The following is an 18,484-nucleotide window of genomic DNA, read 5'->3' as shown; positions in this document are numbered from 1 at the left end:
GTGCAACTTACAGATAACTTCCTTAAAAGCAAACTGCTTGCCCCCCACTATCTTTTTCCCCCTTCCTATGGGACAGAAGGGGGATGTGGTAGTGGGCCAGTTTAATCAAAGGGACAAAACAACATCCTAAAGGATGGCCAAAAGGAAGACAAAAGGAAACTGTATCCCTGAATTACTTTATGGATCGGAGCCACTTACCTGATTCAGAAGAAACAGCCTAGTTATGGAATGTTACTTATTAGAGAAATAAACTTCTATCTTGTTCAAGAAAACATATGTTTCGTAGAGCAACTTAGCTTCCCAATAAATGCAAGTATTTATAAATATGGAGAATGAACTCCCTCATTCCAAAGCCTCAGAGATTTGTGTATAAATATTCTCAGCTAAATTCCTCTTTTAATAAAGACTTTTAATAGTGAAAGTTAAAATTCTGATGTAGGTCGAGCCAGCCATCTAAAGCAAACAATGCTTTTGTTTGTACCACCAATGATACACTTCTGGAAGATAGAAACAGAATAGTTTATGAAGGAAAACACCCAAATTATAAAAGAAGAAGAGCGCTTGAAGAAAACTACAAAGACAGTCCCTCGAGGGTCATAGTATCAAGATCCTTATAGGAACAAGACAAATAATCTACCTTAGTCATCTACTTTAAATGCTTTAAATGTTTAAAAATGTTTTAAAATGTTCAAGTCATTTTCAACTGTCAAAACTGGAACCATGAATAAGAGTTCAGAAGGATCTAAGACATAATCAGATAAACACAAAGTTGAGCTTTTATGTCCATAAAAAGCCTCAGAGCAATGTTTTGTACCTTGTAAGAAAGCAGATTTTTTTCAAAGAAAATAACATATTAGGCATAGTTGTTAAAGGACGTAAGTCACAGTTTGGTTTCTCCAGACTTTTCTTGAAGTTCAGAACAACAAAAATATCTGGAGGAAAGTTTTCATTTTATCTAAATAAATATCTAATATCCACATCCAGGATTTTTTAAAATTATGATTCCAACTTTTTAAATTTTATTTAATGCCACTAAACCCACCCCATCCTCAGTTGATCCCAATGTCAGTGGAGAATGCTATTTCCCTCTTCTGGCTTTTAACAGGCTTTATACAATGGAAAATATTCCATAAGCTGGTCTTGCTATCCATGAAACCGTACAGTAGTTCATTCTCTATGATGTGGGCTTGCCTGGAAATTACTCTTTAATATATGCACCACTGAGGAAACTGTGGGCTTTATTCTTATTTTAACATCTTGCATTGCCATACAGGCTGGAAACTCCTTTCCTCTGACAATACATACAGGAACACAGGTAATGACCCCGGTCATTGCTGCATTCTTCTAATGAAACTTATTCAATTAAGTTGAAAGCAGGTAAAATAAATAATTGGTCTTACACACTAGCCACCAGGACTCATCAAAATACCTCTCAAAGAAAAAAAAAAGGAAGACCCACATCTTTAACCACAAAAAAAATCTTCCTCTGTCTGGAGCATCATCTCTTCTTTCCAATTATAATTTATAAAGTTTTAGACTTTTAACGGTGAAGACAGTAGAGGATATCTGCCCAAAACAGATCAGCTGAATCAATTTTCCCAGAGAGTTTTCAGAAGTACTTTCTACTCAGAACCAAATCAAATGCACAAGAATGTTGTGAGAACCTGAAAGTCATTCTTCAGTTCTTGTGAAGGATATACTAAGAATAAAATCCAGAAATCTGAATCTCCTTCTTTTTAAATCTTATTAAGTTGAGGTCATAAAAAGTTGAAAGATGTTGGTACCAATTCTCCACCAATTTGCTTTATGATTTGTGGAAGTCAGTAATCCCCCTAAGTCTCAGTTTCCAAATCTGTAAAGAGGTAGATTCAACTATTATGAGGTAAACTCTAAGGATATTTTAGTTTAATTTTCTATTAAAGCTCTATATATTAATGTATAAAAAGTATATCATGTAAAAATGCAGATGCAGTTAGAAATGAAATGTTCACAAAATCCATAAACTAATTGTTTTTTTATTAACACTACTATCAAAATCCTAAATCTTAATCCAGTGGACTGTTCATATTGGTAACAAATTATATTTGTATTTAAAGAATCTAATACAATTCATCTGGAATGGGAAAAAAAATCATCGCTACAACAATGACCTAGTTCTAAAACCAGGATATGATAGAATAATGGTATCCAAAGGTCTTTATGTCCTATTCCCCAGAACCGGTGAATATGTTAGGTTCCATGGCAAAGGGGAATTAAGATTACTAATCAACTGACTTTAAAATAGGAAGATTATCTTGGATTATCTGGGTGAACCCAATTTAATCAAAAGGATCCTTAAATATGGAAGAGGGAGACAGAAGATTTAGAATGGGGCAGGGTAAAAACTAAAAGTTAAAGGTGGTGTGAGACGAGAAGGACTCCACTGGCTGTTGCTGGACTTTGAAAACAGAAGGGGCTGTGATCCAAAGAATGCAGCAGATTCTAGAAGCTGAAAGGGGCAAGAAAAAGGATTTTCCTCTAGAACCTCCAAAAAGGAACATGGCCCTGCCAATACCTTGATTTTAGCGAAGCGAGACACATTTCAGACTACAGACCTCTAGAACTGTAAGATAGTAAGTTTATGTTTGAAGACACTATGATAATTTATCAAAGCAACAATAGAAAACTAAAATTTAGGGTTTCTAAAATGTAGGTTTTGAAGAGTAAGAAACCTAAACCTGCCATCTAGAAGGTATGCCAAGACAATCCCCTCAAATCTACTGTTGTTTCTTAGATCCTTCTGACTTTCAACTGAAATATGTGTCCCTAGCACAGGAGATGTGGTGGTTGCTTTCACTGCAGAACAATGCAGGGTTGAACCACCTTAACTTAGTTTTAACACTGGCCCCATGCAACCAGATCAACGTATTCTTAAATCATTGTTTGTTTTTTGGAAATTTGGGATACTGGGGGTTGCAGGTTTAAGGCATAAAGAAAATAGAGAGGAAAAAGTTCTGCCCTCCCCCACCCCTACCCTACCAAAGACACACAGACTTAATATCTGTGAGACCTGGAACAAGTTTCTCTACCTCACAGAGCCTTGGCTTCCTTTTCTGTAAGGTTGAAATGATAACCATAGCTATGTCTTGCCAGACTCTTGTAAGAATTAAAAATAATGTAAGATCTTGACAATGTTTGTGCCTGTTATTATTCTATACCATGAAATTGTAAAAGAAGCCTCCATAACCTATCCATGGTGTCATAAACAATCTCTCTAGTGGCTCCCTGGAAGAATGGGATAGATTACATTCTATGATAATGTAATTGGATAATTAAGCAGTCTTAAGTTGCTGGAGTACAAACAAGTGAGTTTTATATTTCCCACAACTGCTCCCTCCCAACTATGCCATCTCAGATCCCCTTGCCCCTGGGTACTCCAGTTACCGCTAATAACTGAACTCACTCAGATTCCACAGTGTTTCAGTCTCTTTCAGTTATTAGAAGGGTTCTTTCAAGTCCTTAAAAACTCTTTCCTATTCATTTTAAAACTTCAATCTCATGTTCAATTCAAGGTCCTCTTTCCATCCCATAGCCCCCAAAGCAAGCTAAAATGGTGGTGGCAGTTGCCATGGCTGGGGGTAGGTCTACCAGCTTCTCTCTTTCTCTTCCTCCCTACACTTCCCTTCTAGGGTTGGGCTGGAGGAGGCATAGGAAAGGCCACAGTCTCTCCATAGATGGCATCGTAGGGAAGTTGAAGGCCCCACTGGATTGGCTTTCTCTGCTCCTCAGGTTAACACTGAACTTACTGTTGGTTCCCTCTGTGAGGCAGGCATGCAAATGCTGACTCTGAGTGGAGTTGATGGTTCTCCATAGTGCCCTTCTTCCTGCATATTCATCATATTGGTTTTAGAGATCTGGCTTGGACACTGACCTCTTCCTCCCACCACTTACCCAGCCCCTGCCCCAGCCTCTTGTTACTAGAGTCCCTATGCTCAAATGGGTTCTTTGGGTGGGGCACAGCAAGATGCCTGGCCATCTTCCTCCACAATCAAGATGGCATCAGGGCTCTGATGGTCTGGTAATTCAGTATCTTCCAGAGAAGAGATGAGCATCAGTCCCAACTTACAGGGAGACTTGGTGGAGAGGGGAACTGTTCCATGCCACCACCATTACCTGCCCAATCTTTATACATGATTCTCTTGAGTCCTTTCTCTCTCAACTTCAGAAAGGGTCATGAGATCTTCCACCCAAAATGAGGAAAGTGGAAGGAAAAGACTCTCTTCAGAAACCATAACCCTCTTCCAAGGTTACCTCCTCCCTCGAAGTCCTCCCCTTATTTAGCCTGGGGAAAAGGGGTGGACAAGAGCAGTAGTAAAGGCTGCCTCTCTGTAAGACTGGAAATGGTGGCTGAACACAACAGTTCACGGTCCCCTGAGTCTATGGAATCTTAGAGTCTTTTGTTTTAAGCTGTGATGGCTAATTCCAGCACTCACAACTACTTCCATCCTGTTACACCAACTGCTATGATATCTTGTTTACCAGAAGCCATTTCTCTGTATTGGTGACCCTGCCATGCTAAGGGTGCAACTATGAAGAATTTCCTTGGACTTTCTTAGGGCTAGGGCTAGAAAAACAGAAAAATAGACAAAACTTGTCTTTAATGCCATGCATTCCCACCAACAAACTAGACCAGTCCTTCTTAGATCCTTCTCAGGAATCTCTAGGCTCAAAGGGCCCTAAGCTGAGTATTCACTATTAGGTGTGTTAAGGTGTGAGGTGTTAATTAGTTAAAAGACTCTCCAGAAGAACCAAAAAGCCATCAAAATCCCCAAAATTTGAATTCCCAAATGTACAACTTCCGGCAGAATGATCTAGGTAGAGAGCTATTTGTTGAAGCATTACTTTTTCCATTTATAAACATGGTCCCATCCAACTCCATTCTCTTTAGCACACATTGATCCTCTTTCTCTTCTCCCCAAACCACAAAAATCTCAACTTCTGACCAAACTTTTCTGAGTTTGGCTAACATTTCTGAGTGTGGCTTCTCATAGCCCACGCAGTTACTTTCATAAAAAACATGTCTTGGGATAAAGACCATCATCCCAGCTGTAGGACATAAAGCTGGGGAAAAAAAGGTCACCTGCTGTTGAGGCTTCTGACTTCCAATGTGTCTAGCATTAAGTGTGTACACACATACATACCACTGCATTTATCACAAAACCAGGTTGATTCCATACTAACTGAATATGAGAAGGTATTAGGAAAAATATTTCTTGTAAATTTCAGATGTTTGGGGAAAGCTTTATTGTTTTTTCCAAAAGAAAAAATTCCACTTTAAGAGAATGTGACTAAACACCTTATTGTGCAAATGCTGCAATAGAAAAAAAGAGAGAGAAGAGAAAGAAAAAGCCAAAGTCCTATGTCCTTTCAATAATTTAATATAATGGCACATAGGTAATTAAACCTGACATATGAGGAGTGTTTCAACACGAGAGTTGACTGTGCCTTTAACACCTGGCCAGTCTCCAAGTGATGGGGACAAACCTCTGGGTACGATTTGGCCATGGTACTGTATCTCTGCATAGCAGAATGGACTCACTACCATCAACACAATAGAGTAGCCACAAGCACAGTAATTTCATGACATACTCACATATTTAAATTTCCCATTTTTTTTTGGAATTTCCACCCCCCAAAAAAGGAAGTAAATGATTAAATAGACTTTCAGTTTAATGGAATTCCTCAGATATTCCTCATATGTGTGATGAACTCACCTACCTCAAATGTAATTGGGAAGAAATATTAATAGTAAAGCATCATATCCACTACCACTTATCAAAATTCCAACTTCCTTGGATTAGAGACTCAGATACTCCTTACTGATTTATTGATGCTGGAAGACAAAACTATCAAACTATAAAATAAATCATATCAGTTTGCATTGATTAAGTAACAGTCCATCCTTAGCCTGTGTAATTTACAGCAAAGTTGGATCATAAATTCTTGCTACATGGTAAAGATGCTAATTCTGATAAAAGAGTAAAAATGTACTAAGAGGACTTCCAGTCGTCTCAAGGGAAAGTAGTGTACGATATTATTGTAAAGTCATGGGTATTTTACATGAAAGGTTAAGAAGCTAAAAAAACATAATCAAAGAATCCTTATCAGAGTTTCCCGAAGTTGTTTTCAGAATAGTTTCTTTTCGATTTGTCAGCTAAACTTAGTTTTTAAGGTAGCTATATAATGTCTGCTATTTCATGCATACTAGCTAAGGTTTAAATCAATATTATTTAAGAGGATGTACAGCATAAAGATTAAAAGCAACCTCTGGAGCTAGACCATTTGGGTCCATTTCCTGGCTCTGCATTTACTAGCTGTGTGACCTTAGGCAAGTCATATCTCTCCAACTGTAAAAAGGGAAACAACAATTAAAAATACTAAACTCATATGGTTATTGTGAGGATTGAATGAATTAATACACATTAACTGAACAATGCCAGACTCATCATACAACTTATATAAGCATTTGCTATAAGAAAATTTCTCAACAGGAAAATCTCTGCAAGATGTACTAGGTGTTTTATCTATTAGATTAAACATCAAAATAAAGCATTTAATTATTAATAACATATATAAATATATAATAATTATAGCATGGAATCAATAATTCCAAAGTATTTTAAAAGGGGAGTTCACTAAGTGCTGAAGATGTCTTTGCATCTTGCATGTCAGTCTCCAGGGGGAGCACAGACTCTGCCAACCTTCATCCCCCACTTCTGCCCCTACTACCGCCTCCAAAAATTAGTCATGATAAATGGTTACAAGACTGCAAGTTCAAGGACATTGATAGAATCTGTTTTGTGGAGGTGAAGTTTTCAAAGGAGATAAAGGTCAGAGTGCACATGGCGTGGTATCCTCTTTCTCCCCTCACCCAACAACGTGCTGACCTGAAGGGGAGCAGAGCAAGGCAGTTTACACTCACGCTTCCCACACAGTTGCCCTTTTCCTGAGCCAGACCCTAACCCAGCCTGAGCCAAGGGAGATTTGGAGGGGAAACACATTCTCCTCCTGCTGACTCCTTATTCTCTAGCCCGATGGGGTGAGCTCCTGAGCAGCCCACCCTCATCATCAGCTGTCAGATCTGATATGAAAGATATGGGCTTTAAGAACACAGGCTACTTGGCCTGCTTTGGTTTGAAATCACTTGAGCCTCAGAGAAAAGTACCTACAACATGATCAGGTCCAGCTTTCTAGAGTTCTGCCTTGTAATCTTGGTCCCAGCTAACAGTAAAGGGGTTTTTTTGTTTGTTTGGCTTTTGTCTCTTTTTTACTTCCTTGTGCTTTTATCTTCCTCAACATCTCACAGGGAAGGTGTTCTGAGTATAATCTATCATTTCTAACCATTACATAGTACTATACAATGATACAAGTGTGCCTACTTATACATACTGCCTGAGCTTAGTCTAGTATAGATTTAGCACCTGTTAACAGGCTTTTGAACAAGTCAGTGTGAAAGAGTTAAGAAAGCAGATATTAGGGAGGGTGGGAGGGAGGGAGACGCAAGAGGGAAGAGATATGGGGACATATGTATATGTATAACTGATTCACTTTGTTATAAAGCAGAAACTAACACACCATTGTAAAGCAATTATACCCCAATAAAGATGTTAAAAAAAAAAAGAAAGCAGATATTATCTTTCAAAGATTTTAAACTTTTGAATACAAAGTTGTGTGGTTAAGGAAAAACACAATATCCTTGCCAGTAACAGGTATCATAAATTCACAAATACAAATTAAGAAATCTTTGGGAACTAAGCACACTTACTAAAGTAGTTTAGTTGTTATGTTGTTTTGTTTTGGATGGATTATATTGTTTTCAAAATTAACTTGCCTTTCTTCTTCCTGGAGTGATAATGATAATATAAATATGATTCTTTTCTACTCACAATGTACAATCCTACTTATCTCAAAATAATGCTAGTTTAATTATTAGTGAGGTAAATTAAAATGGTACTGTTGAAAATAAACTAGATTATATCTCTCTTCAACACATCCACATAAAATGTTACAAATTAAACTAGAAATCAAATCCAATTTTAAATCCAAAGGACTATTCCAATACTTTGTCACACTATAATTTTGTTGCCATCTAATGTTAGCTGAAATACACAACACATTGGCCAAGAATTAAAACAAAACAGAATGTTGTCATTATAGAACTTGACTATTCGGTTCTAATTGTTTTTATCAATTTAGTATACTCATTAATTATAATAAATTCTGTCTATCATAACCTTTATAGGAACTGGGATACAGAGATGAACTGGGGATGCGAAGATAAATAAGATTTGATAATACTACAAATAAACCTTTTTTACATTATTAGAAAACATCAAAATATGAGATTTTGTAGAACTCACAGGTTCCACTATAATAGGTTTACTGATTTATTACCTTAGGTTTAGATTGGAAGTGTAATCAAATTATTCTCTCTCCCCATCTAATAAACAATGGTTCATTTACTAGCGTTGAGACCCCAGTGGAAACTCAGAAAGGAACTTTACTCTTGCCTCTTACTTCTGTTTAGTCATCTTCAGCTGGATAATTTTTTTAATGTACAATCTTATACAGGTCTCAGTTTAGACATTGCTACTGAAAATGGAATTATGTTTAATGCTCAGAGTTATTAAAGCTGAGCAGTCACTGGGGGAGCAGGGAAACCTGCTGTAATTCTTTCTTTGAATTACTCCCCAGCATGCTGCCTGACCAGTTGCTCCGGCATTACCTAGAAGCATTCATGGATTGTTTGTTCAGTAGCACCAAAGGTAAAGTCGGCTGTCCCTGATGTCTTCTCATAATACCCTGTGGTGCCTGAGGTGTTATTTGGTAATAAATGTTCAATTGACATTTTACTGTACAAAATTTAATTACCTTTTTTCTCTACTGTAAAAGGGGAAAGGCTGGGAAAACAACTCTTCAGTCTTAATTGCAATGTATGTTTGACCTCTCAGTGGCTATGCAATTAATGTCTACCTTTTAAACCTTAATATATTTTCCAAGAAGGAAAAAAATTCTTGTAAATTCTGATAGTAGTAGCAAGCACTAATCAACAGGTACTTCTAAAATCTCTCATCAAAACATGACAAGGCTCTCTATCAAAATTTTATTCTGAATTCTCTTGAGAGATGCTATAAGAAATCACATCAGAAAAACACCACAATGAGAAGCAACCACTTCTAAGGTGAAATGTGACCATGTTTCTATGGCAATTTCAGGAAAAGTAAACACTCTGACTGAAGTTACTAGGATAATAAAACAAATCCACGCAAGAAATTCAACGCTATTTATGAATCATTCCTCAGGAGGAGCACCCACGACTGAAACAACCAAGGCACACTAACTGCACGCAGTAAGGCTGGCCAGCCCCACTGTACAATCAGGTTGTTTAGCCAAAGTTCACCCATAAGTCGATTATTTGGAATTTTTAACACATATTTCTACAGGAAAAAGGGTCTATAAATTCTGATTAATTCCCACGCCAATCTACAGAAGCCTATTTAACTTATAATGTGTCTAAAATTTTTGAGTTATTTTTCAATCACACTTAATTCCCTTCATAACTGTCTCTATAAGAAATGTTTTCAGAATGTTTTCAGAGCTCCCACACAATACCCCCTATTGCATCACTCCTCTAGAATAATACATATTCCTATGCCCCATATATCAGTCTAAAAGAGAATACAGTCCTTCACAAACTCAATTGTGTGCATGGGCAGGGGAGAAGTGGGCCGGGCGTAAAAGAACAGGTGTACCTTTCATATACTGACAGCAAGTAAAACATCTGCCAAGCTGCTCTACCTTTTAAAATACAGTACAGGCCTAACAAAACGACCAAAGACAAAAGCAACAGCAATCCCTTTCTAGAGTCATCCATTTCCAGGTGTTCTGAATTGGAGAGGTGGAGCTGAGACAAGATAGTTTACCCACAAGCCTGGGAGCCGAAGAATATGCCACATTCTTAGATGTTCATGTTGTTTCTAACCTAAAAAAGTATTCATGGGTTATGGGCTTTCTGCATCTGAGAATCAGCATGTTAAGCAGACATGGGTATGAATCCTGACTCCACATTGTATCAGTAGCTGTCCATGCCTCCCTTCTCTACTTTAGAGAGTTTGCTATGAGGATTGATTATAATGTATGAAAGCTCCTAGTTTAGTACTTGACTCATAGTAGGCAGCATTTCATAAAAGTGAATAAAATTTCCCTTGCCCGTTTGAGGAGAGCCATAACTTTTACATGGGTCAATAGGTACCCAAGGTGCATTTTTGAGGCTGCAGCTCAGAAACTCACTACACCAGCCCCACAATGAACATGACAGAATGAGACTGGCCATAATATAAAATAAGAGACATGAACATGGAAGTCACTACTCTAGCTGCTTCAGTGCACGTCTCAGCACCTCATTTCCAGCTCCTATCTTCATCCCACACACCTATGTCCATGGGATCCAAGTGATAATTTCTTCTCAAGAATTCATACTGAAGTAGAATCAAAAGGAAAAAAGTAGAACTCTTCTAATACATTACATATAGTGGGAGACAAATCAACTGCTTTTTTTTTTCTTTGGTCGCACAGTATGTGGGATCTCAGTTCCCCAGCCAGGGATCATACCCGCGCCCCCTGCATTGGAAGTGCAGCGTCTTAACCACTGGACGGCCAGGGGAGTCCCACAACTGCTCTTTTATATCTCAATTCCTGCCATCTGGCATAAGGAATAAGCTACACTGCTTTCTGTTTCCAAAAATTTCTATTATAGAGTTATAGAGCTGTAAACTATAATCTAAAATGTTAAATATTTTAAATGTATAAATTTGATATCAAGTACCAGATAGTTAAATGGTCTAATTCCTTAAGTAGAAATATATTTGAACCTACAACAGTACATAATTTTTAGATATTATCAACCTTGCATGTAACTAACTTGTCATGAAGAAGCAATTTTAAACCACAAGTCATGAAGAAGCAATTAAGATGGAGTCTACTGCAATATTGTGGTATATAACAATGAACTTACCAAAAAACATGCAACATTTATCAACGTCAATGCTGCCCAAAAGCTCACACAGGAAAACACAGGGAAAAAATGGACAGGTTAAAGAGAACCTAGTTTAACTCTCACAAATTTTTTAAAACTTAGGACTGGGCATATAAGGGAAGAAACATAATTATAGTAGAAAGAAGACTTTCCAAAGATGTGTAAAGATAAATGCTATTGTTTTCATCAGCTCAGAATGAAATTGTTTTCTCAACTAAACACATATTTTCGCAAATTAGGGAGGGCAAATTTACTGAAAACATTCCTTTTATTAATATACAAGACAGTCTGTTTTCTGGCATGATAGAGGAATGCACTATTCTGATTTATCTAATATCCATGTTTATAGAGAATTAGCAGTCAAACAATTAGACTAGAAACAATACCTAAATTGAGCTGAAAATAATTTGATATTTGATGATTCACAATCTTTCAGTGGCTCAGAGTTATGATCATGAATATCAATTATCCCTGTACTAAGGCTGTTTGGAACAGCATTTAATAGTTTGATTAATATAAAATGTACTAGAGCCTTTCTTTTTTGTGTATGTTTCAGTGCCAAATAAAAAGAACTCTTGGCAAAACTATGAAGAATGCAATCTTTTCTCAATACAGAACATGTGCTACTTATTTCTTATATGATCTAGACCTTTTTTAGAAATTCTCATTTTTACTATGCTAAAGTGAACAAACCATGGGGCAGCAGATTCAAGATGTCAACAGAAAGGTCCTTAATCTCAGAGAGGGAGTGGCACAGAGTCCACCAACTGCCTCTTTCCCCACTGTAAGATAATGAAGGGCTCTGGGAATAGACCCCAAGGACCGCTACCCACCAATGGCCTACCAGGTTATCCTTGAAGATTAACAGACCCACCACAATGACCTTAGACAACCCTCTAGACATCAAAATGTTTGGAGCAAATCTGAAGATATGAGGCCTGTAAACTCTAGCGAAACTTTATTACATAAGTCAGCAGCATCAGTAGTTCACCACAGATAAGTACAGATACATATGCTTATATATACATGGAATATTACTGGAAGGATACACAAGAAAGTGTTAACAGCTATGGGGGTGGACCATGTAAGTGGGAATGTGGAGTGGCTGGGAGTTTTCCCTTCAAACTCCTTTGCAACATTTGTTTCTATCATATGCATATATTACTTTTTCAATAAGAGTTAGCTTAAGATAATAATAATAATTACTTCATTTTCTGGTATCTTTAATTTTAAAGGTCATTTATTAAATATTTATTTTACTATTAAATAGGGAAAGAATCAAGCTGCTACTCTGTTGTCTCCCTCCTTTTTTGTCACAAAAAGAAACTTCAAAACAACAGAGGCATCATTACTCAGCAAGGACTCTTCTGAGAATATCAACCAGCACATAACTAAAATTTAAAAAGTGCAAACTTAGCTGCAAGAATTTGTATATTCCTTTACGCTCTGTTACTTTCATTTTTTACAACACAACAAAAAAGCCCACTGCTTTTTATGATGGTATATTTTAAACTATCTTGAGGCTCTTGTTTTCACACAACACGTGTAGTGTCTATATCTTAGATTCCAAAATGTGTGCTATCTAATTGTGATGTTTTTTTTAAGATTCAAAACAATATGCTTTCTGACCTGTGGGTTAAAAGGAAAAAAAGTGATCATTTCCTTTTTATCCAAATTCACACCCAGAATAGAACACTTCTTTTCACATAATCTAAAAGTCACAAAATAACAGAAACTACTACAAGTCATTTGTAACTACCACCCACTCTTCTTTTAATATAGAAATCTCCCTGTGTGGCTTTAAACTTCCATGTGTCAGTACTGGGGAAAAGCCTAGACTATACTTGGAGCTGGCTGGCTGGACTAGGGGAGCAGTCTACCCACACCGGCACTAGGAGCTCCAGTTTAGAGCTTGAGAAAGAGACACGTATTATGTGGTGTATACACAGCTTAAACCTGAGCAAGGGTTTTTAATGTATTAACACAAGTACATTGAATAGTAAGTAGTTCCAAGTCCATCCTTCATTATCATCTTTGGCTTACTTTTACATGGAAGTAGTTTCATACTGACTGTTCTACCAAGATCGGTTTTAACATCGCGTACCAAAGATTACCCACGTGCATTTACGCTAAAAGGCCCTTTTCCAAAGCCTGTGGAAGGGTTCTGACTTCCAGGGGACCTTAACCCGATGTCATGCAACCAAGATGAAATCTCAAACAGGAAACAAGCCCCAGGTGGAAGGAAGATGGATGGAGAGAAACCCTGACTGGTAGTTGAGGGGTCGAGAAGCGTTTTCCCTGCATGTGGTGGTAACCACAAGGCCCCGGGGTGCTGCTTGGTGGATTGGCTGCTTTTCGGTTGCGCTCTCTGCAGCGCGGAAACTCTGGGCTCCAACATCGCTCTTTACTTTGCTGCAGGGGCCACTGAAAACTCTGCCTGCCTACGGGGAAAGCTCACGCTTCGTGAGATCTCAGGACAGTTTGAGTCTCGAGGGTTTGGGGTTTTTTGTTTTGTTTTGTTTTGCTTCACTTGAGGGTAAACTGTGCATTTCCTTTACTGTGCGGCAAAAGCTAACTTCTCTTTGGAGAGCAGTGCACAACCATCCCGCGGGTCTGCATTTATATTGAGTCCTCCCTTCCTCCGCATATCAACGGCTTAGCGAAACTTTCAGAGAAGATGAGGAAAAGCATCCATGAAAACGCAAAGACGCAGAACGGAACTTTTCCTCCTCTGTCAAGAAAAAAAAGGTCACTTCTGCTTCTCACAGCCAAGAACTGAGTCTGGGAACCTCCGGACAAGGAAGGAAGGTTCGGTAATGAAGGGGATGGGAGAAAACAATGCTAAGCCTGCGTGGCCTCCGGACACCATACATCCTGCCCCGGCCCGTGACCCATCCACGGTCCACCATCCACACCCACGCTCCCGGGGTCGCGCGGCCTCGCTTACCTTGATGATGCTGCTGCGCCGGGGGGTCGCCCGCGCAGCCTCCAGGAGGCCGGCCTCGCTGTCCGCCGGGGCCCCGGCAGCGCTGGGCAGCGCGACCCCGCTGCGACGGTCCCTCCACTGGCCCCCAGGGGCCGCCGCCACGCCATCCCCGGAGGCGGCGTCCGGGCCCACTCGGGGTTCGTCTTCGCTCCCGGCCGCGTCTGTCGGCGCTGGACCCTCCCTGCTGGCTGCGCCCTCGGCCATAGCCGAGCGCGTTTCGGGCTCCCCGGGGGGAGGCGGCACGCCCGGCAGCGGAGTCCAGCCTCTGGGCACGGGTGCGCTCATGCACCGGGAGGCGACCGCGCCAGACTTTGTTTCACCGCCCGGTGGCTGCGGCGGTGGCGGCAACTTTCTGGAGAGGAGACATCGCTCGAGTAGAGACGTCCGCGGGCTTTGATCCAGGAGGCCGGCAGTCCTTGGGGGGACCGCGGCGGGAGTGAGATGTGAGCGGCAGGGAGAAGGAGAGGCGAAAAGGAGAGGGAGGTGTCCGAAACGTGATGCAAACGCCCGCTCTGCGCCAGACAAAAGGCATCGGGCGCCTGGCCGGGCTGCCTCTGAGGCCGGGACGCGCGCGGCCTGAAAGGGGCTGGAGCCCGGCGACCGCTGCCCGGCGCACCAACCACCTGCCCGCGGACGGCGGCGCAGTGGCCCCAGGAAGTGCGGCGGCTGCGGCAGCGGCGGCGGCGGCGGCGGCGGCGGCGGCGGCGACGACCTCCACTCCGCTCTGTTGTGACAGGGAGGGAAGGACTTGTTTTGACAGCCCGTGGGGATTGGCAGGCGTCTGGGCCTCTTAGGAGTCTCGCCTCGCCGAGGGGGGGGTCGGCCCGACCAATCCCCACTAGGGAGGGGTGTGCCCGAGCGCGAAGAATGGAATGTGTTCTCTAACCGGGAGCCGACCCAGACGGGCTTGTGTACTCGAGTGGGGTGTGAGAGCGCGCGTGTGCGCACCCGGAGGCGCTCCGTGTGTATTTTGGGAAGTTTAGATGTCCGAAACGAACCTGAAGTTGCAACAAAATCCGGGGATGGGACAGAGGCGGGGGAAAGGAAACCTTCGTTTGCAAAGCAAAGCAATTTGGAGGAAATGGGGTGTTGAGTATTAAGGTCAAAGCCTTTGGCGTGACGCGGAGTGCAGCTTCGCACCATCAGGGGTTAATTGCAGGCTCTCACCTTTAGAAGTTAAGTCCATGCAGAGATAAATTAGGGTTTACTGGGACCCTGTTGTTGGATAATTTGCTTCAGTTTCCGTGTAAACATCTTCAGTTCACTCTGCAATGTGAATAAATATGACAAGGAAATGGAATCAGATAAAAAGAGGTGAGAGTAATAGGAAGCCAAACCAACTAAATCCTCTGGAGAGTGGCTCCTCACAAAGCGTAGATATGATGCATGTTGGCTAAGCACAAGGTGAGGTAGGGGATTTAATCTCTATCCTAAAACATCCCTATTTGATAATGAATGGTTCAACCTCCTTTCTCTAGATAATCCTGTATAAACATATTTTGCTCATTTCCAGCAAGTTAGCAAGAGGAGCGATATCCTTGAATGATGCATTAAGGCAGTGAAATTAACCACAGAATGTTCAGATAGGTGAAAAAAGGATGGCTCTGAGGTTTCCTAGTAGGACAGAAGATTTGACATTTTAATTTAAAGGCTTTTTAATATTAGAATCTCTGTTAAACCTTATTTATAACATTAAATTATATTTTAATTATTAATAATTTTATAATTTGAGATGTTACTTGTTCCTTTGACTAAGAACATGAGAAATTCTTCAGGCTTTTAGACCCAGAATTTGTTAGAATGTCAGAATTTTAGAGATGCAAGGGGATTTAGGGATCATCTAGCGCAACCCTTTTATTTTACAGATGAGATGAAGGCCCACAGAGCTTTAGTTTCTTGTCTACTAGTTAGTGCAAGAGGTGAAATTAGAATCTGCCACTTAACTCCTCCGGTAATCTCTTCACTACTTTATCTGGCTCCTCTGGGGCTGCAAGCAGCCAGAACTGGATGAGGCCCTTGGGAGTTTTCAGACTTGACATTTACGAACTTTTAGGGAAGACTGAGAAGGCTTGATTTTACCTTTTCTTTAAATATAAATGCAGCCTGGTAATGAATGTACCAGATTAGCAATCTCTGGTTTTAGAACCAACACCACCCTCTAGTGAGATTCTGAGAACTGCATCCATAATAGCAAATGCTTTTTTCTTTCTTTCTCATATGTAAAAGACAGGAGAGGAAACTCAGTTAGTTTCCTTTCAACTGATCTGCCCTTATAACCCACAGACAAGAGGAAGTAGAAGGTCACCCAGACTTAAAACAGCCATACATGTCCTTCATCTTCAGAAATATTTTTACTTGCTATACTCACAAATATAACCTATTTTAACCTACCACTTTTTTCTTTGGTATTCAGGTATTACTATGTTTTATTTCTGTCTTCTACAGTTGCTTTCAGAGCTTTATTTTTATGTGTTACCCTCATAAAAATTCCATTCTTGGGTTGTCCTCTGAGAAATGTAAAACTGTGGTTATCTCACTCATCATCTTGTTCTATGATATTAATGTCATTTACAGGGATTTCCCATGTAAATGGTTTGTGTATACCATCCTGATATTATTTTTTGATATTAAAATTAGTGTCACCAGGGGCTTCCCTGGTAGCGCAGTGGTTGAGAGTCCGCCTGCCAATGCAGGGAACACGGGTTCGTGCCCCAGTCCGGGAAGATCCCACATGCCGCGGAGCGGCTAGGCCTGTGAGCCATGGCCACTGAGCCTGTGTGTCCAGAGCCTGTGCTCCGCAACGGGAGAGGCCACAACAGTGAGAGGCCCGCGTACCGCAAAAAAAAAAAAGAAAAATTAGTGTCACCTTACTAACATTTACAGTCAGTGGTCTTCAAAAAAATAAACCAGAAAGTATAGCATGCAGTGTATAAAATTTTTTGTGTGTTTAAACTAGATGATGGCCAATTGAAATCTTCTCTTATCTCTTTTCTCCCTTAGCAGCCTTCTCTCTCACCCTCATGTGAAGGCAAACACACACACACACACACACACACACACACACACACACACACACACGCATCTTTGCTCTGAGCATCTGTTCAGACTGTTGTCTAATTCATTCTGCCTTGAGAATATAGTTGGACCCTGATCTATCAAGTCTTTCATACTGTTGTCCTCTAGCATAAGCTCAGAAGGCTTCTCTTGATATTCATGTTTCCAGTTTAAAAATAAAGAACCCTCCATTGAACCTGCTCCTACCCATACACAGATTCTACTCTGTGGCCCCACTCCCAAGACTGAGAGCAAGGTGTAGCCAGACTCGGTAAGATCAGCAGCCATATAAACACTCCTACCCTCCATTTAAAAAAAAACCCTTTCCAAGTTACTATGACCCACAACTCCTGTCTCCCAATCATTCACCAAGTAATGTGACAACCACTTCATGGGCAAATTGGAAGTTGGGGGAATAGGAGGGAGAGGGAGAAGTGATGTAAGAATCATAAATTGTCAATTCAAATGTCACCACCTCAGAGAGGTCTCCTCTGACCACAAGTCCCAAGTTGCCCCTTCAACCTCACACACATACCATGTCACTCATATTATTCTGTTTTGTTTTCTCATAGGATTTTTTCACTGTAAATAAACTGTCCTATCCATGGAATTGTTTACTTATATAGTCTTTCACGCTGACCTCCTGTCTCTGCCCCACTGAAATGGAGAATGTAATCTCCATGTGCATAAAAAACTTGTCTATTTTGCTCAGTGCTGTACCTCCAGCTCCCAAAACCATGCCTGGCAGAGTAGGTGCCCAATAAATATTTGTGGACAGAATCTTTACCTTTGCAGTCCTCTAGCTGAATAAAACAACCACTTCTGATAAAGAAAAAGGGCTCTGTCACTGAGGACTTCTTATCGTCAAGGATCCTGGAATTCCATCCTAGGGCAAAACTCAGAGCAGACCCAAAGCAAGTAGTTGCAAAATTAGAAGGATGCTTATAAATTGGAGTAACATGAAATCTAGAATTGGACTGAAAAACAACTGATGGGAACCTAGCCAGCTGCAGCAAATCTGAAAATACCTAGCCCAGAACTGAAGGCTTGGTATGTCAATGTAGTCCTTCCAGCTCAGGTTAGTCACTTCAGAACCCTGGGCCTAAGAAAAATCCAGTGAGAATAGTAAGACTTTCCATACATTACCAGGAAATCACAGTTGGGAAGAGAACTTATCACTGCTTTCTATGTACCAGATAATCCTCTATGAAGAATTCTTTACAGATAAGGAAACATAGGATCAAAAGGGTCAATTCACTTGCTCAAGTGACAAAACCAGGATTTGAGTCCCAGATGATGACTTTGAAGCTTGTGGCTCTTTGTACTACACAAGGCTCTCATAGGGTACAAGTCCCGGGATGGTCCTGGAG

The 18,484-nt window shown here is 40.4% G+C and overlaps 1 protein-coding gene across 1 annotated transcript in view; it reads right to left on the bottom strand.

The window, feature by feature from the left end:
- Positions 1 to 14,717, bottom strand: part of PLCL1 (phospholipase C like 1 (inactive)) — a 366,570-nt gene extending 351,853 nt beyond the window's left edge. Inside the window, exon 1 of the mRNA XM_004262885.3 lies at positions 14,022 to 14,717. Coding sequence (XP_004262933.2) covers positions 14,022 to 14,345 — 324 coding nt within the window. The 5' untranslated portion in view covers positions 14,346 to 14,717. The remainder of the gene's footprint in view (positions 1 to 14,021) is intronic.
- Positions 14,718 to 18,484: the final 3,767 nt, after the last annotated feature.

Source organism: Orcinus orca, chromosome 7 (genome assembly GCF_937001465.1).
Source record: "Orcinus orca chromosome 7, mOrcOrc1.1, whole genome shotgun sequence".
Lineage (NCBI taxonomy): Eukaryota > Metazoa > Chordata > Mammalia > Artiodactyla > Delphinidae > Orcinus > Orcinus orca.
The sequence above is the reverse complement of the archived record's forward strand: the minus strand, read 5'-3'. Positions and strand labels throughout refer to the sequence as shown.